Source organism: Balaenoptera ricei, chromosome 10, assembly GCF_028023285.1.
Source record: "Balaenoptera ricei isolate mBalRic1 chromosome 10, mBalRic1.hap2, whole genome shotgun sequence".
Classification (NCBI taxonomy): Eukaryota; Metazoa; Chordata; class Mammalia; order Artiodactyla; family Balaenopteridae; genus Balaenoptera; species Balaenoptera ricei.
Genome location: NC_082648.1, coordinates 90,906,627 through 90,930,533, shown reverse-complemented (window position 1 = coordinate 90,930,533; position 23,907 = coordinate 90,906,627). Strand labels below are relative to the sequence as shown.

The window sequence follows — 23,907 nt, the reverse complement described above, 5'->3', positions numbered from 1 at the left end:
GTTGCTCCTATATTGGGAGCATATATACTTATAATTGTTATATCTTCTTCTTGGATTGATCCCTTGATCATTATGTAGTGTCCTTCCTTGTCTCTTGTAACATTCTTTATTTTAAAGTCTATTTTATCTGATATGAGTATTGCGACTCCAGCTTTCTTTTGATTTCCATTTGCATACAATATCTTTTTCCATCCCCTCACTTTCAGTCTGCATGTGTCCCTAGGTCTGAAGTGGGTCTCTTGTAGACAGCATATATATGGGTCTTGTTTTTGTATCCATTCAGCAAGCTTGTGTCTTTTGGTTGGAACATTTAATCCATTCACGTTTAAGGTAATTATCGATATGTATGTTCCTATTACCATTTTCTTAATTGTTCTGGGTTTGTTTTGTGGGTCTTTTTCTTCTCTTGTGTTTCCTGCCTAGAGAAGTTTCTTTAGCATTTGTTGTAAAGCTGGTTTGGTGGTACTGAATTCTCTTAGCTTTTGCTATCAAATCTGATAGAGATCCTTGCTGGGTAGAGTAATCTTGGGTGTAATTTCTTCCCTTTCATCACTTTAAATATGTCATGCCACTCCCTTCTGGCTTGTAGAGTTTCTGCTGAGAAATCAGCTGTTAGTTCCCTTGTATGTTATTTGTCATTTTTCCCTTGTTGCTTTCAATAATTTTTCTTTGTCTTTAATTTTTGTCAATTTGATTACTGTGTTTCTTGGTGTGTTTCTCCTTGGGTTTATCCTGTATGGGACTTGCTGCGCTTCCTGGACTTGGGTGGCTATTTCCTTTCCCATGTTAGGGAAGTTTTCAACTATAACCTCTTCAAATATTTTCTCGGGTCCTTTCTCTCTCTCTTCTTCTGGGACCCCTTTAATGTGAATGTTGGTGCATTTAATGTTGTCCCAGAGGTCCCTTAGGCTGTCTTCATTTCTTTTCATTCTTTTTTCTTTATTCTGTTCCACAGCAGTGAATTCCACCGTTCTGTCTTCCAGGTCTTTTTTTTTTTTTTTTTTTAATCTTTATTTATTTATTTTTGGCTGTGTTGGGTCTTCATTTCTGTGTGAGGGCTTTCTCTAGTTGTGGCAAGTGGGGGCCACTCTTCATCGCGGTGCGCGGGCCTCTCATTATCGCGGCCTCTCTTGTTGCGGAGCACAGGTTCCAGACGCGCAGGCTCAGTAATTGTGGCTCACGGGCCTAGTTGCTCCGCGGCATGTGGGATCTTCCCAGACCAGGGCTTGAACCCGTGTCCCCTGCATTGGCAGGCAGATTCTCAACCACTGCGCCACCAGGGAAGCCCTTCCAGGTCTTTTATCTGTTCTTCTGCCTCAGCTATTCTGCTATTGATTCCTTCTAGTGTATTTTTCATTTCAGTTATTGTATTGTTCATCTCTGTTTGTTCTTTAATTCTTCCAGGTGTTTGTTCTTTAATTCTTCTAGGTCTTTGCTAGACATTTCTTGCATCTTCTCAATCTTTGCCTCCATTCTTTTTCGAAGGTCCTGGATCATCTTCACTATCATTATTCTGAATTCTTTTTCTGGAAGGTTTCCTATCTCCACTTCATTTAATTGTTTTCCTGGAGTTTTATCTTGCTCCTTCATCTGGTACATAGCCCTCTGCCTTTTCATCTTGTCTATCTTTTTGTGAATGTGGTTTTTGTTCCACAGGCTGTAGGACTGTAGTTCTTCCTGCTTCTGCCCTCTGGTGGATGAGGCTATCCAAGAGGCTTGCGCAGGTTTCCTGATGGGAGGGACTGGTGGTGGGTAGAGCTGGGTGTTGCGCTGGTGGGCAGAGCTCAGTAAAACTTTAATCTGTCTGCTGATGGGTGGGGCTGGGTTCCCTCCCTGTTGGTTGTTTGGCCTGATTCGACCCAACACTGCAGCCTACCCGGCTCTTTGGTGAGGCTAATGGCAGACTCTGGGAGGGCTCACACCAAGGAGTACTTCCCAGAACTTCTGCTGCCAGTGTCCTTGTCCTCATGGTGAGCCACAGCTACCCCCCGCCTCTGCAGGAGACCCTCCAACACTAGCAGGTAGGTCTGGTTCAGTCTCCTATGGGGTCACTGCTCCTTCTCCTGGGTCCCAATGCGCACACTACTTTGTGTGTGCCCTCCAGGAGTGGAGTCTCTGTTTCCCCCGTCCTGTTGAAGTCCTGCAATCAAATCCTGCTAGCCTTCAAAATCTGATTCTCTAGGGATTCCTCCTCCTGTTGCCGGACCCCCAGGCTGGGAAGCCTGACGTGGGGCTCAGAACCTTCACTCCAGTGGATGGACTTCTGTGGTATAAGTGTTCTCCAGTTTGTGAGTCACCCACCCAGCAGTTATGGGATTTGATTTTATTGTGAATGTGCCACTCCTACCGTCTCACTGTGGCTTCTCCTTTGTCTTTGGATGTGGGGTATCTTTTTTGGTGAGTTCCAGTGTCTTCCTGTCGATGACTGTTCAGCATTTAGTTGTGATTCCCATGCTCTCACAAGAGGGAGTGAGCGCACGTCCTTCTACTTCGCCATCTTGAACCAATCTCCAGGGAGGTAAGTACTTTTTAAATACACACTGGTTCTTTTGGGTAAAAAAAAAAAAAAAAAAAAGCTTTGTAGATGCCAATGTGTTGAGTGAAAGAAATTAGGCTGAAAAGCTGAAAGAAATTAAATCAGATCTGGTCCTTCCCTCTCCTTTCTTCTCTAGTGTATAGGCCATCCCCATCTTTCCCCTTCTCTCCAAATAAAACAAAATCACAACCACATCCACATGCAACTTTTTTTTGGCTAAGTGTTTATGCATAAGCTTACTGATTATGGACAAGAGGGCTCAAAATACTCTCAGGCAGATATTAGAGTTGGACAGAATTAGGATGTCCTTTAATGGAGCCAAAAAGTTGGATCATACCAACAATTTACTTATTACCATAAGTATAGACAAAAGGAAATGAAATAGAACAAATAGATTTTAGAAACTATATAAGATGCTGATTAGTGGAAAGGAAGTCAACATCAAGGTCAGCTATCTTTGTGAACTAACTCATTTTATCTCTAGGTCCATGTCCTCCTGATTTCTCTAGGGAAAAAAAAAAAGGCACTGTCTTACACAGACAACATATCAGAAAAACTGCTGCTAAGCCATTTTTTGATTCACTCATCTCCTAGAGCACCTTAACAGGCTCCTGACATGCTTACCAAGCATCTGGCTTGAGAAAATCTTAGAGAAACAGAAAATAGATTTCACTACACAATCGCAATATATACAAAGAAATAGCTTTCTAAACAAAACATCAAAAGTCAATAAACTTCCACAATGTTCACTGCAGCTCTATTTACAGTAGCCAGGACATGGAAGCAACCTAAGTGTCCATCAACAGATGAATGGATAAAGAAGATGTGGCACACATATACAATGGAATATTACTCAGCCATAAAAAGAAATGAAATTGAGTTATTTGTAGTGAGGTGGATGGAACCTAGAGTCTGTCATACAGAGTGAAGTAAGTCAGAAAGAGAAAAATAAATACTGTATGCTAACACATATATATGGAATCTAAAACAACATAAAAAAATGGTTCTGAAGAACCCAGGGTCAGGACAGGAATAAAGACGCAGACGTAGAGAATAGACTTGAGGACATAGGGAGGGGGAAGGGTAAGCTGGGACGAAGTGAGAGAGTGGCATGGACTTATATATACTACCAAATGTAATAGATAGCAAGTGGGAAGCAGGTGCATAGCACAGGGAGATCAGCTCAGTGCTTTGTGACCACCTAGAGGGGTGGGATAGGGAGGGTGGGAGGGAGACGCAAGAGGGAGGAGATATGGGGATATATGTATATATATAGCTGATTCACTTTGTTATAAAGCAGAAACTAACATACCATTGTAAAGCAATTATACTCTAATATAGATGTTAAAAAAATTCAATAAACTTTAAAAAAGAGCTTTAGAACTAAACATTGGATCTAAAAGCTAATATGCTCATTATAATAATAGTAACAGAAACAGCAGTGGCTGCAGTGTTGTGGCAGTGGCAGTAGCAGCTCCTCCCCCACTTTCTGAGAGCTTACTCAGTGCCAGGGACGGATGGCTTTACTAATGTCTCATTTAGTCATTATTACAACCCTTTGAGTTTGATGACAATGCATAACCACACAGCACACTATCTAGGTTTACCTCTTTCATTACATTTTTCCTTAAAAAAAAAAAGCAAAAAACAAACTTAGAAATTAACTTTAAAAAATGGAATGAGATGTTACCTTGAAACATTCTGATTGTTTTTTAAATGATGCCTTAAACACACACACACACACACACACACACACACACACACACACACTCTCTTTGCAGGGTCACTACAAATGGGCAGAATTTAGTACACATTACAATTCTAGTAAGGTTCTTAAAACAGCCCTTTGAGGTTGGTATAGTTTTTTTTCTGCATTTAAATGGATTAGCTTAGAGTCATTACTGCTCAAATGATACTAATCACTTTAATTCTGATTAAAGGGACATGCAGGGCCAGTCCAGATAAACTGTCAGGTCAGCAGCAACCTCAATCTCCCAGGAAAGCCTTTTAGCAATACATATAAATCTTGTCTATGGCTCTAGGGGTATTCCTTCTTTTTACAGTGCAGCTAACAGATATTTTATCAGAGAAACTTAAAGAAGTAAATTTAAAGAAAAATATCTTTTAAATTTATTTAAGAAAAATAAATATTTAAAGCAAATATCATCAGAAAGTAAAATAAAGAAATCTGTACTTTAAAAAAATCTGAGTGTTAAAACCTCTATACAGTTTTGCTCTCTTTTGACGAATACTGGGTACTGTTTTAAAATATTAAATTCACTCTTCAGAGAAAGCCTTAGCAATGTTTTTGTGACTACTGTAACAATTCCCATCAAAACACTTTCTTCTCACATCCTTGTATGAATGCCATTTAACTTGTGATATGTAATTCCCTAAATAAATACATACATACATACATACATTTATACCTGGGCTTATAAACCCATTTTCTTGTAGTTTTAAGTTTTAAAAGCTAGATTTCTAGTGTCTCTTGATTATGAAAAATTAGTCAGACAAAAATGCTTAATAAAATCTTTTTAGAGGATATGATTTACTGCAGTTAATCTGATTATTTTTAAAGACACAGCTTCAAGAAAATTAAAGGAAATTTTCATCTGTAGCTGCAGAAAGTAGTATACTTTTTAATTTTGAAGAAAACAATCTTTTGAAGGCTTGCAGGGCAGAGTACATAAAGATAACCCACCAACAAACTCAGTACAATATCAAATAATAAACTGCCAATCATAACTAAAATAATATGGGTATGACTGAAAAAGAACAAGGGTATGTTTCATTTTACACTCTGGTTGTATTTCTATAGTTTTATTTAAGCCATATTTTGGAAAACAGAATATACTATAAATGCTCAAAAGGTAATTTCTACTATTAGAAGAACTCAGTTTTAAGTTATTTGTAAAGCAGACTTAATGCCAAAGTTATTTGTTTGCAGATTTGAAATTTATTTGAATTGTTTAAAATGCCATTTGTGTTCTTATAGAATAAAGCATCATGAGCAATCTCATGTTAAAATCAGAGGTCTTGTTACTAGAAATCTGATACAAAATAGTAAGAGAACTAGAAAGATGCATTAATACTTCTTCAGCTGTTCTCAGAGAATGATAACTTTTTTAAAAAAATTAATTTATTTATTTGTTTATTTTTGGCTGCATTGGGTCTTCATTGCTGTGCGTGGGCTTTCTCTAGTTGCGGCAAGCAGGTGCTACTCTTCGTTGCTGTGCACAGTCTTCTCGTTGCGGTGGCTTCTCTTGTTGCGGAGCACGGGCTCTAGGTGCGGGGGCTTCAGTAGTTGTGGCTCTCGGGCTCTAAAGCATGGGCCCAGTAGTTGTGACATGTGGGCTCTAGAGCACAGGCTCAGTAGTTGTGGCTCGTGGGCTCTAGAGCGCAGGCTCAGTAGTTGTGGCGCATGGGCTTAGTTGCTCTGTGGTATGTGGGATCTTCCCGGACCAGGGCTCAAACCCATGTGCCCTGCATTGGCAGGTGGATTCCTAACCACTGTGCCACCAGGGAACCCCCGAGAATGATAACTTTTAACAGCAGTCCATAATAGCTCTAATAGGCAAGTCACAAAAATTGAACTATTTTTTATATATTAATACTTGAGACTGTGGCCCAATTTTTATAATAAGTTTTAAAAATTTAATTAATGTTGCTTAAGATATACTTTTTGGTAAATACTCTTAAAATGAAAATAGTGAGAGTATTAGTTTAAGAGTAGTAATTAAAATCAGGGTTCAACCCCAAGCTCTTTCACTTATTAGGGCTGAACAATCTTGGAGAAACTGCTTGATTTTTCTATGACTCAGTTTCATCATGTATTGAAAGGGAAAAATAGTACCTACCTCATAAGGTTGGTGTGATGATTAAAAGAAGTTAATCTTTATAAAGCACTTAGCATAATGCCACACACAGTATTCAATAACTGTGCGCTATTATTATCGTTGTTCTGGGTTTTTTTGTTGAATGCAACAAATGCCAAATTCTCTTCTCTTGTTGGGGCTTAATATAACAAAGTCAAAGGAGACAGAATGAAAATTTCTCATCAGGGCATAGTAATGATTTCCGACCTACCAGCTACCCAGTTTACTGTAATATTTTCACTTTCTTGTGTTTATAACAATTAAAATCAGATGCATAAAAACAATAAGAACTTATTATGTCTTTCACTGAAATATCAGTAGAGGTTACCTACCTGTGTAGCTCTTCTGTTTTGTCTTCAGTTGGACCTACGATTAGTAAACAATGGCGAAGAACAGCTGCCATGACACGGAACTGATGAGAATCACCCTATGGCAAATAAAAGAGAGGTGAGGAAAAATTGGGGATTGAATGAATGCCTTAATGAAGGAGTTTGGTACGTTACTACAACCCTGGGAGTCATCCTATGGCCCATCTAACCCCCAAAACAGTTATTCTTATGCAATACATAATAGAAGTCAGGATATTCTAGGAAGAACTCCCAAGTATTAACTAAGTGAATTGTCATCATCTCATATGAACAGCTACAGCCACTGCCAGAAATGGCTGAAACCATTAAGTTGTTGATCTATCCTCCCCCTTATGACATGTCAGGCAAAGAGAAGTATGATCAGCATCCATATATTACCTACTCTGTTTTACCTGTCCATAAGATTCAATTCAACTAGGGATCTTTTCCATTTCCAGAAAGTCTAGATTCTTTTGTTGGATAGTATACTGTTCCAGTTTACGAGTCATTATAAAAATTCAAACAGATATAATACTATCAGATATTTTAGAAGCGGGTTGTACATCCTTAATAAAAATGTCTTATCTCTTAACTTTCAAAAACAATGGATTAAAATCTATAATTATCAACTTCATTTTAATGAATCTTCTTAATCTCCTAGTTCCTCCAAATCTTGTTCCTAGTTTCTCCAAAGCGACCAGCAAGTGATGAAAAATAAGCACTCTGAGTTTAATCTCCTATTTTCCCAATGTTTACTCATTGGTAGTGGTATTAGACACACATAGAGTCAGAGGGAAGGCAAATAATAGGAAATAAGCTAAGCTCTGAATAATCACTTGGTTTACCGCCTCATTTATCGTGAGATCTTGGGCCACTACAAATTTTTTAATCATCTGAATCAAGGTTGTACCTTTCTTCTTCCAGATTTTTAGTAATTAAGAAGACATATGAAATTAGTGATAATTATCTATTATAATCAGATCCTGGATATGTTATATCTCAGGAAGGTTCCAATTACTTCAAAAGCTATTAAAATTTTTAAAGCTCTGTGTATATATATAATTGATTTCAAGTCTGTGTAAAGTGAAATATATTCACATATTATACATATATGGCCTATATTCATATATATAACTCAGCCCTTCTAGGAAGATGTCTTTTATAAAATCTAACAAACAATAGCACAGTTTCATTACTCATAATGTGTATAGCAATGTTTTAAAATAACACCATCATGTGTAGATTTGGAAGAGATGAAGGTCTCAGTGGCATAACAGAAAAAGCACTTTACTTAGAGTCAAGAGTCTAAGTTGTGACCTTAGGCAAGTCATATAGCTTCTCTAAGCCAAAGTTTCCCCATATGCATCTCCACAAACATGAGATTGTTAGGGTTGTAAAAGGATTAAATTAAAGCAGATGATACACATGAAAATGCTTACTACTTTCAGTGAAATATTTGAGGGTGAGGGGAAGGATGAGGCAGGAAGGAAACAAAAGGTAAGACTGATAGAGCTGAAATGAGTGATAACGAAATTATTGCATGTTGGGGAGGGGGACCAGTGGAATGCTAGAGACACTAAGGTTTTAGAATGAACACTGTTCCACTTGCCATCCATCTTCAAATGCCTGAATCAAAATTCTCTAATATGCAAATATACTTTTACATACCCCACATTACATGAAGCACACTGAAATGCATGTGAAACTCATCCATTACTTAACTCTTAAAAAGATCACATTTTCCTTGGTTTTGATAATTAACTAGGAATGCACTTCCTTTTAAACTAGATTTTCCTTTATTTTAATTATCACAATCATTCTCTTCTCATGCTGATGTTGACAAGCCTCTTGCAAAACTCCATTTTGGTCCTTCCACTATTTGCAACTGTAAGTGAAAATCCTACTTCTTTCCATCCCCTTTCCTCCTGTCCCAATTTTCATGACACCAATTCCCCAGCTGTACCCTGTGTCTGCATGTCCTCTTTTACTGTAAACCCACTAAATTCTATTTCTTTACTCAAAACAACTACTGAAGTCCCGGGATTGTGTGCCTCTACTTTTAGTATCACTGACTCCTTTTCATCCTTCAGGTCTCAGAGAAGCCCCTTCTTTGACCACCTTATTTAGGTAGATTCCTTCTTTCATTATCTCTATCATTGTATCTTGTTATGATTTCTTTCAGGAAATCATAATCTGTAATTCCACATTTCTTTACATACTTACATATGCATTGTTTTCTCCATTCATCTAGTACCTTCACAAGTTTTAGAGGGCATGTGTTTAACAAGTGTTCAATAATTTTTAATGTAAACGAAAAGTAAAACAAAAAAGTGATCAAATCTTAAGTGTACAGCTAGATAAATTTTCACAAAATGAGTACGTCCATACAACCAGCATGAAAACAAAGCAACGCCAAGATTGAGAACCCCAGAACTGCCCTCATGACCCCTTCAAATGACAGATCTGCTCTTCAATTGTAATTCTAACATTTAACATCATGGGTTAGTGATTTTTGTTGTCACAAATTTTATATGAATGGAATCATAAAATATAGACCCTTCTGTATCTGTTTGTGAGATTCATCCATGTTGTTGTGTACAGTTGCAGTTTGTTCATTTTCATTGCTTGAGAGTGGTGCTATTCAAAGTGCAGTTTGTGGACCACTACTGGTCCACACCCTGTTTGCCACTGATCTGCAAAGCCATGAGTACAGAAGGTACACCTGAACATTTAGAAACTTTTCAAGCAGTCTGACATTGTGTGTAATATTGTATTATACAAGAGTTCCATTCTGACAGCTAAGGAAAGAAATGTGGTCCCTCACAGTTAGGTTAAGAAAGCACTGCTGGCCACATAGCACAGGGAGATCAGCTCAGTGCTTTGTGTCCACCTGGAGGGGTGGGATAGGGAGGGTGGGAGGGAGACGCAAGAGGGAGGAGATATGGGGATATATGTATATGTATAGCTGATTCACTTTGTTATAAAGCAGAAACTAACACACCATTGTAAAGCAATTATACTCCAATAAAGATGTTAAAAAAAAAAGAAAGCACTGCTGAATACAGTGAGTATATTACAATTCACTTATCCATTCTACTCTTGATGGACACTTGGACTACACTGAAGAGTGCTGCTATGAACATACTTTCTTATATGTCATTTGGTATGCTGGGTCATAGGGCATATACATATGACAGACTTTAGAAGGTACTGCCAAACAGTGTTTCAAAGTGTTTATACCACCTTACACTCCCACCAGTTGCTCTACAGCTGTGCCAACACTTGGTATTGTCAGCCTTTTAAATTTGTCATTCTCGTGGATGTGCAGAGATTTTATTATGCATTTTCCTGATGACTGATAAAGTTGAACACATTTTCTTATGTCTACTGGTCATTTGGATAGCTCTTTTATGAAGTGCCTGTTCAAGCCTTTTGCATATTTTTCTATAGGGTTGATTGACATTATTTGTAGGACTTGAATATATTCTAGGTAGAGTCCTTTATCGCATATATGTGTTGAAAATATCATCTCCCATTTGGTGGCCTGTTTTTTACTTTCTTCTCTTGATGAACTAATTTTAATGAAGACCAATTTGTCAATTTTTCCTTTATGGTTTCATCTTCATTTTGTCCTGTTTTAAAAATCTTTGCCTATTTAAGAAATGTTTGACTTGTTTAAAATAAAGTCATGAAGATAATCTTCTGTTTCTTTCCAAAAGCTTTGTTATTTTACCTTTTACATTTAAGTCTCTTATCCATCTCAAATTAATTTTTCTGTATGGTATAAGGTAGGGATTTAAATTCATTTTTAATTGATTAAAAAGCCCACCTTTTCCCCACTGCAATTCAGTGTTACCTGTATCATAAGTCAGTTGACTGTATATGTGTAGGTTTATTTCTAGATTCTTTATTCTATTAGTCTGTCTCAATAAATATTTGTTGAATGAGAGCTATCACTTAAAATGTCTTACTTAACAAAGGTCAGAGTGTACAGTATTTCCTACTATTGGTTGTTCTGCTGGGTGACTTTACATAAACAATTTAAACTCTTTGATGTTTAGTGTCCTCATTTGTCAAATGAGATTAATGCTCCTCCTATCTTATACAGATGCTTGAAAGAGTAAATATAATTGCTCTTTTTAAAACAATATACACAGTTTATACAACTGTCATTTACTTCTTCATGAGCTTAGTTTTGATATCTTTAGGGCATCAACAGTCTCTCCTCTGTAATCCTACTATCTCCAAAGGTTGAGAAGGAAAAAAATTCCTAAGACAAAGAGAGGAGGAAGAAAGAGAAAGCAAGCAGGCTTGTGACAGTAGAAATCAAAGTGAGATAACACTAAAGGAGAGGTAAAAACTCATGAAACTCTTTGGGATCTTTGTGGGGGGGGGGAATCTTTTTATACAGGCTTTGCTTCTTATTTATAGATTCCACTACTGTACTATTGCTTTCTTCTCCTGTGCAACCTGTGGAAGATTTTCACTTTTGTTTGGTAAAGGTATCAATATCCTCATACCTTTTCATTCAACGCTTCAACCGATCTAATCAATGCCTGAGAAAAAAGTCTGAAAGGAGAATACTTCACACCAATGAGTCCTAAACTGGTTTTGTTATCCCAGGGTAGTTCTCATTACTTCAAGAAGGTTTAGGAAACTTGTCCTATGAAAATTCAATTTCAATTCTACACAAAGTGAAACACAAATACACACTCACACACAAATGTACACACACACTCTTACTTGGAAATACAGCTATACATCAGGTAGTATTTCACCCTGTCTTACCCTAGCCATTTTGCAGTTATTTGTCCTACTAAATTGCGTATGTTCCTTACAGGCAAAGATTAAGTATTCCACCTCCACATCTTTTACATTTAACATGGTGCCAGGCATAAACTAATAAATGCTTTTTTGAATTAACTTACAAAAGGAAATATAAATGTTATAAAATAGTGTGCTGTATCTCCAAAAAGGCTAGAATCTGCTCTCTAAACAACATTATTAAATGTTTTAGGTTTCTAGAAAAATTAATAGTTTTGAAAATTTAAAAGGTATCATAAACTTTCCCTCCTCCCTGTCACTTTGGCTATTTCTCTTATATACTTCTACTATACAGATAGCAAACTGTATCACATTTAATTTCTCATAAAACAAATATTCATTGAACACCTACTCTGTGCTAGGTATGTTGCTTAGCAGAAAGACTATGCCAGTGAGGTCAGACATACCCCCAAAGATCTAGAATATATGGCATTTGTAGCGTCTGTGCATTTCTGAGTTGATTCTTTTTTATTTTCAAACATATAGAAAATATACAGAAGAACAGTATATAATGTGACAAACAGTTATATATCCATCTGTTTACATGTCTGATTTTCCTATAAGACTGTTAGTTCTCTGAGGGCAGAAATGCTTTATATTGCATCTTGTGTGCCTAACACAGAACTTTGCACATATTGGGCACTCAATAATAAATGTTTGTTGAAAAATGATTCAGTTAAAAAACATGGTACAGCGTGAAGCTTTATTTTTAATTAAATAATGTCAAGTCCTTTTTTCACACTTCCTTCAAAGTCTCTAAAATCATTATGGGGCTAATCTCTTCTGTTACAATGTGACATTCCCAATTAACTCCTATAGATACTCACTGTCTTATCTCACTCAGATAGCATCCTTTGACTACTCAGATACTTGTACTACTTCTCTGTTTGCACTTGGTTGTCTGGCTCTAACATGTGTGTTGGTCCTTGTATTTTCTCATTACATTGCATTGATACCTAGGAAGCACTGCAGAAGGGAATGTGTGCTAAGTAAGGGATCTCTAGAATAACATGCCTTCCTCCATGAACAGAGAGATTTAGCAAAGTGTTGAAGCAGGAAAAAGACAAGACCATTCCCATTAACTTTTCTAGAATTGATTTTGGGTCCTATAAAAGGAATAATTTGACTTTTTTAAACATACTACCTTCAGGAAAGGGAGAGAAAGAGGGAGGAAGGCAGGGAGACAGACTGACACCACATGTGGAAATAAGGCCAACTACATTTCCTAATGAATGGAAAGGAATCTCTGAATTAATCTGCTTGATGGCATTGGCTTCCAGGCAGGAATTTAACATTGAGGCATGAACCTAAAATGAACAAATCACACTAATTTACTAAACCTCAAAAAAAACCTAATTTTCTGTTTTTTTGTGAATTGTAAATGAACAGTCATAAAAATACCTACTGAAACAGTTACAACCAAAACCAAACATCTGCATTTTCTGTGACAACTGAGTTGTAAAGTAGGTAAAGATTTTAAAAAGTGAAATGCCGGGGGTTTGAGAGCTGTAAACTAGCACTATTCTTCTGAAGGTCAGTTTGGTAGTACATACAAATTTAAATACATATGATATACACAAAAAACCCTAAAGTTTTGAAAAACCCTTTGGCCCATGAATTTCAGGAATTTATCTGCAAAGGTTTTACAACAAGAAAATTCACCGTGTATTACTATGTAAAACAGCAAACAATTGCAAACAATCCAAATCTTTACACATAGGGCATTTGTTAAAGGTTGATAGATCCTTATGAAGGAATACTCTTAAGTATTTTTATACATATACTTATGAGTATTCTTTCATAAAGATTTATTATCTTTAACAAATACGAGAAGAGAGTGGTTGTTAAAAATTTTTTTTGGTTGCAGAACTCTTTTTATACCCCAAATGAAATCTAGTTACAACCTAAATTTAAAGAAAAACAATAGCAACAGCAACAATCAAAGGTGCTGGGTTTTTTTGGCCACGCTGTGCAGCTTGTGGGGCATGTGCCATCTTAGTTCTCCTACCAGTGATCGAACCCCTACCCCCCTGGAGTGGGAGCACAGAGTCTTAACCACTGGACAGCCAGGGAAGTCCCCAAAGGCGCTCTTTTTAAAGAAAGGGTGGGGAACTTGAAACATTGTCCACTCATCCCCAGAGGTTACTCCTAGGAACATTATGGCTTCAAGGAACACACTGTGTAATCCACTACTCTTCAAGAACATTTATTGTGAAAAAAAAAGCAAGATGATAAAATGACTGCATTTTTGTAAAAAAAAATATATATATATCTATATATATATACACACGTTTATATATTACACAATGAATAATGGTTAGAAAGATATAAATCAAAATGCAAACAGGGTTTATCTTTGAATGGTAGGTTTATAGGTAATTTGTATTTTCTTATTGCTCGTATGCTTTTTTCCCTTGGATCTGCAGTATTATTTAGCATGTATTATTTTCATAATAAGGAAAATATTATTTTTAAATCTATATTTTAAAGTTGGATTCTTCTGTACAGTATGCTTTCCATATCCCTTTATTTCAGCTGGTATTTTAAGGTATTAACAATTCTTTAGATGCTTGCTCAACTAGAGAAAGATGTCTTTAATCTGACAGTCAAGGAGATATTAAAATTCAGGTAAATGGACCCTTAATGGCAAGTTTCTCTACATCCTTACTACAGATTTTCTTTATGCTAAGTTATGTATACCTCAATAAAAAGTACTCTATGTTCTTATTTCTGTGTCTTTCCACACGTTGTTCAATTTCTGAGAAATGTTTCATCCCCCCATTCAAATGGCCAAATCATTCTCAGTCTTCAGATCTCAGGAGAGACTTTTAGAGGTCTTCTCTATCAAGTATTCTTCATCATTGTACTGTTTCTCTCCTAGTACTTAACACAATTTAAATTATATATTTGTTTACTTATTACCTATATCACCAATAAAACTGAAGTCTGCAGAGACTATGTGTATTATTTGCCAATATATTACACAACGCCTAGCATAATATCTGGCAATTGTTCATAAATATTTGTTGACTGACTGATTTACTAAATGCTTGCTAAAATTTGAATTTAGAGACTTATGGAGACTCAAGTGGTTTAAAATAACCTTTCCCACACTCTTGCCTAAGTGGGTTGGCAAGGTCCTGTTTTCAATACTGTTTACAATTTCTGATAACTTCAATAATAGCCCAGAGTCATATTAACTAGGCACATTTTACAATGCTTGTATAAAGTGATCTGTGACTCACAAGAGGTCTGTTGAGATGCCTGCTTCACGACTACTGATCCTCTATCATGTATCTTTTGGAAAATAAACATTCTATAATACAGAATAAGTATTTGCCACTTCAACATTTTCTGAAGCTTCTTCCAGCCCTGCTATTAATTATAATTGAAGCACACTAATTAGGGCTAATCTCAATATACTGATATTTATTACATATCATTCCATATATATGCTGATGTGTAGCCACTGAACTATAAACCCTTTCTGTCAGGAATCTGAAGAGCGTAGGCTACTATTTGGGGCACAATTTAAATAACAGGGGCTCCAACAATGGCAAACCAACAGTCTCAGAAGAGCTCTTGCAACTAAATGGAGAACTTAAAAACACCAAAACAAACAGTGTAAGAAAAATAACCATAGAAGGTACCAAATAAGCATAGAGACATAACATTTTAAATACTTCCAAATATTTGGTTTCAAAGCATAAATGGAGCATGTGGGCTTTCCACATCTTTTTCTGCCAAGTCCCAGGAAAAACTGACCATACTACAGTCATCTAAAACAGCTGTTAGGACTGATCTTCAAATATTTGGTTTCAAAATATAGACCTATTTGCACTTTAAAACTCAGATGCCTGCATACTCCTACTATAGCAACTGCACTGAGATAATCCTTTCAAAGTAGGCTGCTGGCAAAAACAGATCTTTATTCATGGTGAGAACTGCTTCAAATGGACACAGCAAAATGTTAGCCTAAGTCCTAAAGTCAATTGTCAGAAAAGATAATTTGCTCTGCCACCAAAATACTTTTCTTTCTTTTCTTTTCTTTTCTTTTCTTTTTAAGGCAGAGACTAAATTTTATGAGTTATTTAAGGTTAAAGAGAGAGGGTAAATGTGAAATGTTAAGATTCTAGAAGCAAGGGAAAAAGTTTATGTCCAGTTTACTTAAAATTGTTGACTTCCTTAAACTAAGCTTCTTATTTAGCATATTGTTCTTGTGGGTACTCAAATTTAAACTATCAAATCTGCCTCACTTTGGGTTGCTAGAAGGTCCAAGCCACAGAAAAGGATCTTAGTCTAGCAATAAGTCAAGTGGTTTAAAATAAACTTTCCCATATTCTGGTATAATTATACTTGTTTTCTAGGACTGTATATAAGCATGGCTATCTAGTTGTCCTACACTTCTGATAGTTATCTAACACTACAGAGTAACACGTTAGGAGACTAGGATGATAGGTGATAAACACAGTGTCTTTTACTCTACTGAGCAGACATCAGTTCTGATTGATCAATTTCAACTTGCCTGAATATCTTTGTTTCTTTAAGACTGCAGGCAATGAAAATGCCTATACCTTTATGAATCACATTGTTTTGTTTCCCTTTAAATCCATCATTTAAACCTTGTTCCTGAAAGAGGCACTTAAAAAAAAAAGACACATGATAGTACAAATCAGAAAAGGAACTATATTTGGCATCTAACAAAACAGTAGTCAATCTTCACCCTATTCTTCTGGTAAGTGTTACACAAATGGGAAGAATAAGAGTTATAATGGTTAAGAAATGTATCTTGAGTCATTTAAATGATTAATGAGGGAATTGGAAACTTTTTCCACCATTTCCCTACTTAGCATTCCTCTCTGGCAGGCAGCTCTAAGGACACCCTAAACCAATGAAATTCCAAGTAGATAAGAATATTCTTCTCAACCTTACCTCTTTATGCACCTTCCAACTGTCTACCGTCACATTGAAGAGAGCTTTGAGGGCCTCAATGGCACAGTCTGTCTCCTGAGGTGAGAGAGGAGGTCCATTACGGTCTATGGCCGATTCATATTCATCGGTCCACTTGATGCTAAAGGCACTTTCCAAGATCTGGGTTAGCAGCGGTAGTCCTTGGAGCTCATAACGCAATTGTGACCTGATGTCGGTGTGCAAAAGTGACAGGACGAAGAGCAAGCGCAAGTCAAAGCACTTAATGTCATTGATAAACTTTCGGTCCTTGCACTTTCTCAGGAGGTTACAGAGCTTTGCAGCAAGGTTAAGTTCCAGGCTGAGCTGCTGTGCCATCTGACTGTTGAACACTATGTTACAAAGACATTTTAATGACTCCACAATAACTGGGAACTCTGACACCTTCTCCAAAGAATCATCCGACTCATTTAGCTTGGCTAGTCGCAGCAGTATCTGCATATTTTCCTTAGTTGTTACAGGAACTAAAACCTTTTTGTCTCTGGAGAGAATGCGGAGAACTTCCAGGCAGGACACTTGACATGTTGTTGGGATGTCCTTTAAAAGGACTTTAAATATGCCTTCACAGAGTTTCTGAAAAACAAGAATGAGTATGAAAAAATCATTATTTGGCTTAAGTGATTTAAAACAGAATGTTTCTCTATCAATGTATTTAATTGCAGTTCAAAATCTGGCTAGAAAAGGTTTTTACTTTTTTAAAGTCACAGAATGTTAGAACTGAAAGAGACCTTATATTTGGTGTACTTCTTTCACTTTACAGATATGGAAATTGAGGGCCAGAAAGGTTAAGTTACTTGTATGGGGCCAGGGTGAATTAGTGGGGTAGCAACAGATAGAGTATAGGTTTCCTAATTTCCAACCCAATATTCTTTCTATAAAATCACTTATTCTCTTTTTAACTGACTAGTTTCAAATGTCTTATATGGCTTTGTTCTCAATGAATTTTTAACATCAGACTACACATACTATCAGGATAGAAGGTAATCATCTGAATCATAGCTGTTTCCTTCCTGGAAATAAAGATTAATGCCTTGAGAATTGGTTCACAATTGGCCACAAGTATAGGCTCTCATAAAAAGACTTAAAGAAGTCTGCATTTCTGCCCAGTTTTAGCTGTGCTATTTCTTCTGAGTAGTACTACTGCAGTAGTCCCATGTTTTATAAACCTTAGAACTCTCTTTAGCTAACGTGTAATAACATTTAATCATCAAGTGACCCCAGAGATCTTTTGCTGCCAACACTGATAAAAATTATTCCAAGTGTTGGGTTCCAAAGAGGGCTCAGCTAGCATATATGATGCCTTTGAGTCAACTGCAAAAAGGTGCCCCTCTCCAGGCTAACTGCAAAAAATGTTCCTACTGGGTAGACAAATTACAAAACAGCCCTCTTCCTCTGGGCAGCCCTGTGCCAGGACACATGGCTTGGGAAGCTCAGAGTGTGGGCAGGATCTTAAGCTTCCCTTTGTTCTCTTGGTGCAGGGCACAGATTACACAAATATATGTAGTAGTCCTGGTTCCAAATTTTGCTACCACTATCTCAGAAACAACTCTTTATTTGGACCCAAAGTGTACTCTATCTTGAATTTTTTGAAAAATAGTTATTTCTGTCATCGCCAAATTTAAGAACCACTGATAATTCTCTCAAAATTCAATGTCCAGCTTTCTTCTCCATAAACTGCAGATCTGGGTCTCTGAATCTCAAACCTTATATGTGCAGCAAGCAGGTATAACCATTCCACTGCTGACCATTTCTATACCCGTTACATTTTATTAAAATAACAGCAACAACAACTATGACCAATACAAGGTTTTACAAAGTTTCTATTAACCTATCATCAGACTTTAACTTTTTTAAAAAGAGGCTATCTGTGGGTCAAGCATTATGATCTTGGCAGGAATCCTAGGCCATGTGCATCTTCTCAGTACATCTGAGTCAAACAGCTATGGAAATGTCAATTTTATTTTTTATTTTTTTATAAATTTATTTATTTTATTTATTTATTTTTGGCCGCATTGGGTCTTTGTTGCTGTGCGTGGGCTTTCTCTAGGTGCGGTGAACGGGGGCTACTCTTCATTGCGGTGCATGGGCTTCTCATTGCGGCGGCTTCTCTTGTTGCAGAGCACGGGCTCTAGGCACGCAGGCTTCAGTAGTTGTGGCATGCAGGCTCAGTAGTTGTGGCATGCGGGCTCTAGAGTGCAGGCTCAGTAGTTGTGGTGCACGGGTTTAATTGCTCCACGGCATGTGGGATCTTCCTGAACCAGGGCTCGAACCCATGTCCCCTGCATGGGCAGGCGGATTCTTAACCACTGCGCCACCAGGGAAACCCGGAAATGCCCATTTTAAATGTACTATGCTCTCTAGATGGAGGTGGGAAGGAAATTAACCTAACAAGCTAAAAAAAACTCTATCCCTGGGACTTACCTGGTGGTCCAGTGGTTAAGATTCTGCACTCCCAATGCAGGGGGCCTGGGTTCGATCCCTGGTCAGAGAACTAGATCTCGCAGGCCACAACTAAGACCCGGGGCAGCCAAAAAAAAAAAAAGGCACTCTATCCTTTAACATACCTGATAACTGGAAGGGACTTCCATTTAATGTTTTAATATCATTGTTAAAGCATTTTTTTCATGAATGCAGTTTTGGGGTGAAGGAAAGTATAATGTGCCTACTATTAAAAATATAAAAAATGGGAAATTTTCTCCAATTTCAGATCTTTCACATCCAAGACAAAAAAAAAAGTACCTTCTACATACTATTTCCTATGTGGTATATTCCTGGGTGGTGGAGTTAAATAACCTTTGCTCCCATACAATTTTACTCAAGAGGGAAATTATCTACATTCCTAGTTAAGAAATACATAATAAATATGATATTATAAAATACTATATATGTGAATTTGGAGTTCTACATATCTAATAAAACACAGAAATCTTTAGCTCTTTTCTTTCTAAACCAAAAACAAGAGCAACAATAAAATCCAGAAAAAAAAAACTGTGGGTAATATGGCTTCCTTCTTCCTCCACCTTCAGACTCAAGAAAGAAAAAAAGCAAAATATGAATACAAACTGGCATAGCCAAGGCTATTAGCCAAATGGACTATTAAACTCTGGGACATAAGAAGGCTACATAAAAGAAATTAGAGAGGCCTATAAAATTTATAGTTAAAAATTGCCTCATTTAAAGGCTTGTAGGAGATCAGCAACCAAGACTGTTTTAAGCACAGTTTTCAGTCATAGTTGTTTTAAACTCATCATAGTTGATGTCATTTCTCATCACAGACTTGCCTCACATGACAACAGTTAGGTAGCTTTTTGCTGTAATGTCCCTTGAAAAGTAATACCACTTCTTGGACAATGACCCCTCCCTTTTTTGTATTACAACTTGAAAAAAATCAGACATAAAAATATAACAAAGGAATAGTTAACAGACACACTCATCGCTGTACTCCATACGATCATTTCTCTTCAGAGAATATTATAAAGAACAAAGAACAAATAAACCATGTACCACAACTGGATGAATCAGAAAGTTTTGCTTTGCACATGAACACCAAGCAAGAACACTGAAGAGGTAGCATTCTTTACGATTGCTCCATCTGTTGAGTGCATGCGCGACTTCTATGTTTCAAAGGTGCTCCTGTTTCACCTTTATTTTGCCCTAACGTTATTTTCCTGTGCTATAACTTTTTTTCAGTTGATTTTACTCTTCCTAAAACATGCTCTGTTCTCTTCAAACACTTTCCATAGCTCCCTGTTGCCCACAGAATGCAGTTGAAATAAGCTGTGTCCCCTTTCCTACTGCTGTCTCCGTCACACACATACTCTCCTTCTCCTTTCTTTTCCAAGTGCTCCAAAGGGACTCCCAATCCCCTGACCATATGTCCTGAACCTTTCTCCTTCCATTCTCTCAGCATGGCCTACTCTGTCCCCATTTCCACCAGTCAGGACCCCACTCTTTTTCTAAGGTTTAATTTGAGGACTAAGGGGTCTAGAAGACTCCGAAGCCACTCCCTCATTTGCTCTCTTTCTATATAGCACTTAGTTCCAACAAGCACTTAGTTCCTTTTTAGAGTGAGCTGTTGGGGCATCTCACTCCTTTTCCAGGCTCCTTGAGAACAGAGGCTATGTTTCATCTGTATCCCAGTGGCTGGCCCAAGTGTGCTACAGCTGTCTTTAAGTGCAAGATAACCGCAGACTCCCAAAGATTACCAGCTTTAAAGTCTACCACCTGACTCTCCAGCCCCTTCCAAAGAATAACTCCTTTGTATTCCACCACCAACCACCTCTCACTATCAAGTCTTCTCTTCCTCATTTTGCAAGTACAATAAATCATCATTACATAACATTTTAAGTACAAACTGTTTTTATTTACTTTCAAAGTATTTATTTATACAAACTTGTTATCATTGTTCAACTGATATATTTTTAAATCTGAAACTATTTTGGTATCTTAGATAACCATGGAACACATAATTTTTTTTCCATTAGAATGGATGGAAATACCTTCTAAGTTAAAAACGTTTTCCTTAGAGGTAGGTTTTCAGGAACGAACTAAAGTCATAAAGCAAAGCTTAGGTGTGCTTACAAAGTATAATTACTTCAGAGAGGCTGAGGAAAAGCCCTTTTAAAATGCTCGTTAGCTTAGGAGCCATGGCTATTTCCGAAAAGTTAGACTGCAAGACCCAGCAGCAGAGACTCAAGATTGAGATTCTCAATCTTAATACCAGGTATTGTCAAAAATTTTTGGTAGTTTGCTCCGGAATGGAAACCCTAGAGTATACTACAGTAATGGTTCTCAAACTTCAGCATGCATGCTAATCACCTAAAGGATTACTCGTTGTTGTTGTTAATTTTATTGAAGTACAGTTGATTTACAGTGTTAATTTCTGCTGTACAGCAAAGTGATTCAGTTATATATATATATATATATATATATATATATTTTTTTTTTTTTTTTTTTTCATATTCTCTTCCATTACGGTTTGTCACAGGATACTGAACATAGGTCTCTGCGTCATACAACAGACCTTGTTGTTTATCCATCCTGTATATAATAGTTTGTCTGCTAATCTCAAGTTCTCAATCCTTCCCTCCCCACCACCCTCCCCCTTGGCAACCACAAGTCTGTTCTCTGTGTCTGTGAGTCTGTTTCTGTTTCGTAGATATGTTCGTTTGTGTCGTATTTTAGATTCCACATATAAGTGATGTCATATGGTATCTGTCGTTCTCTTTCTGACTTACTTCACTTAGTATGATAATCTTTAGGTGAGGATTGTTGAAACACGGATTGTTGTACTCACCTCCAGAGTTTCTGATTCAGTAGGTCTGGAGTGAGGCCAGAATTGGGACTTTTAACAAGTTCCCAGTTGACGCTGTCGCTTCTGGTTCAGGAGCCACACTCTGAGAACCACTAAACTACAACCAACAATGGACTGACATAACTTGGATGTTCGGGGCCAGGGGTTAACTGACAGTAGCTGACCAGATAAGCACAGAAAAGTAGGCAGAGCTGAAAGCCATTAACACAAATACCTTAACTTCTCCTCAACTGTCCTAAAGATGTATAAGGGTGGCAGGAATAGGAATGGGATGTCATTATCTGGTCACATTACCTTTCTTAAATGTTAAAAATCACTAGAGGTGTGAAGTGTATTACTTAAGATCAGTGGTCCTGGGCCTAAAACTTGTTCAACTTACCATGGATTCTAGAACCAGAACAGTGTTGTGATTAAGATCAGGGGTTCTGGATTTAAATTTCTTGTGTTCAAAGGCTGGTTCTTCTACTGTCTTCTAATGGTGTGACCTTGGCAAGTTACTGACTCCTTGGGCCTCATCTACTGTAAGACTTAAACGACATCACACATGTATAGTACTTAGATCAGTGCCCGGAATGTGTTAAGTGCTCAGTACTGGTTATCATTTATATATTATTATAAGGTAAAAATCTCAAAGTCCTCAGTTTAGCATTTAAGATCCTCCACCCTGCTTTTTGAGTTTTCTCTTTCATATTATTCCCCGATCAAACCCTCCTCTCTAGTTGTATTCCTTTTGAATTATCTCATATAGAGCTTTTCTGCTTTCTTACCATCTCCCCTCTACCTGCATGAGTCCTTCTCCCTCTTTGACTATTTAAGTTTTAACCATTCTCCAAAGCTAAGCTTAAAATTAACTTTTGATATAAAGTTCTTCCTAACCACTTCAGCCCCCAACATTCTTCCCCTCCAAGGAACACCCAAACCAAAATTTGTAGCAATCATTGGTGCTTAGTACATTCTTTCTGTTTTCTTTTTATGAGTTTGCCTCAACTACTAAAAGCTCTCTGAAGGTGGAAAGCACATCTTTCTTTTATGAGAGAAGAAAATGTACTATAGTGGCTTTTGAATCAGAAAAACCTGGTTTTAATACCCAGTTTTACCACTGTGTGATTCAGACATGTTATTTTACTTCTCTGAGTCTCACTTTCTCATTTGTAAAATGGGAATAATATCACTTACTTCTCAGAGGGCTGTTGTGAAATAGACTCTGGGGTGTAATAAGCACTCTTTGAATTGTGACTATTATTGTTTTATTTAGCATAATCCTTGTAGCCCTCAGCAGAGCAACTAGAACACAGTAAGCACCCAAAATATAAACTGACTGTACTAAGAAGTTCCCTGAATTTAAAGCATTAGTAGAAGTCTATTAATGTTGTCTTGACACTTCTCCTTTCTAAGACGGAAACAGAGAAGTAGTAAAGGCTATTCTTGTGATTGTACTGGTAGGATGGTTTGCCCCGTGGCATAAAATAGTCTTTTCATACAAGCAGCAGAAATTATTTGTCTTCATATAAAGTTCTTTTTTCTGAAGAGTTTAAATTACTTAAATATATATGTTCTTTAAAATGTAAAATGCATCAAACTACTGAAGAAAATAGAAAAAACATTCATAATTATACTACCTAGTATATTTTATATGCAGCTGACAGAAGGATTTATCCTTAGTCAATCTATTTGAGTATCAGTAACATGCATATTACTTCAGCCTACACAGTTACAATCATCATGTGTATATAATCTTGTTTCCTGTCTTAAATTTAATTTTTAATGTAATTATAAGCATTTTCCACATTTCTATAGAGCCCTTATAAACATAATTTTAACTTGATGCAATATTAAATACGACTCCTGCTCTCAATAATCTTTAGCATGAAATACAGCAGAGTTCAGAAAAAGCAGTGGACTTAGCATCAGAAGGGATGACTTCCTAATTTTAATAATTATAGTAATATTATTTGCTTATGTGCTTTATAGTTTACAAAAAAACTTTCATGTATGTTCCTCAATCTAAGGAATGCTTACTGAACATTTACTATATGATTC

General features: G+C 36.9%; 1 protein-coding gene across 8 annotated transcripts in view; it reads right to left on the bottom strand.

Annotated features, from left to right (window-relative positions):
- Nucleotides 1-23,907, bottom strand: part of RIC8B (RIC8 guanine nucleotide exchange factor B) — a 115,835-nt gene that overhangs the window by 57,448 nt on the left and 34,480 nt on the right. For all 8 annotated transcript variants that reach the window (XR_009505446.1, XR_009505447.1, XR_009505448.1 and 5 more), the window contains exons 3-4: nucleotides 16,518-17,126; nucleotides 6,747-6,841 (exon numbers count right to left, since the gene is read on the bottom strand). Coding sequence is in view for 4 of the 8 variants with exons in the window: in XM_059936818.1 (XP_059792801.1) it covers nucleotides 6,747-6,841; nucleotides 16,518-17,126 (704 nt within the window). In the remaining 4 variants the exon portion in view is untranslated. The remainder of the gene's footprint in view (nucleotides 1-6,746; nucleotides 6,842-16,517; nucleotides 17,127-23,907) is intronic.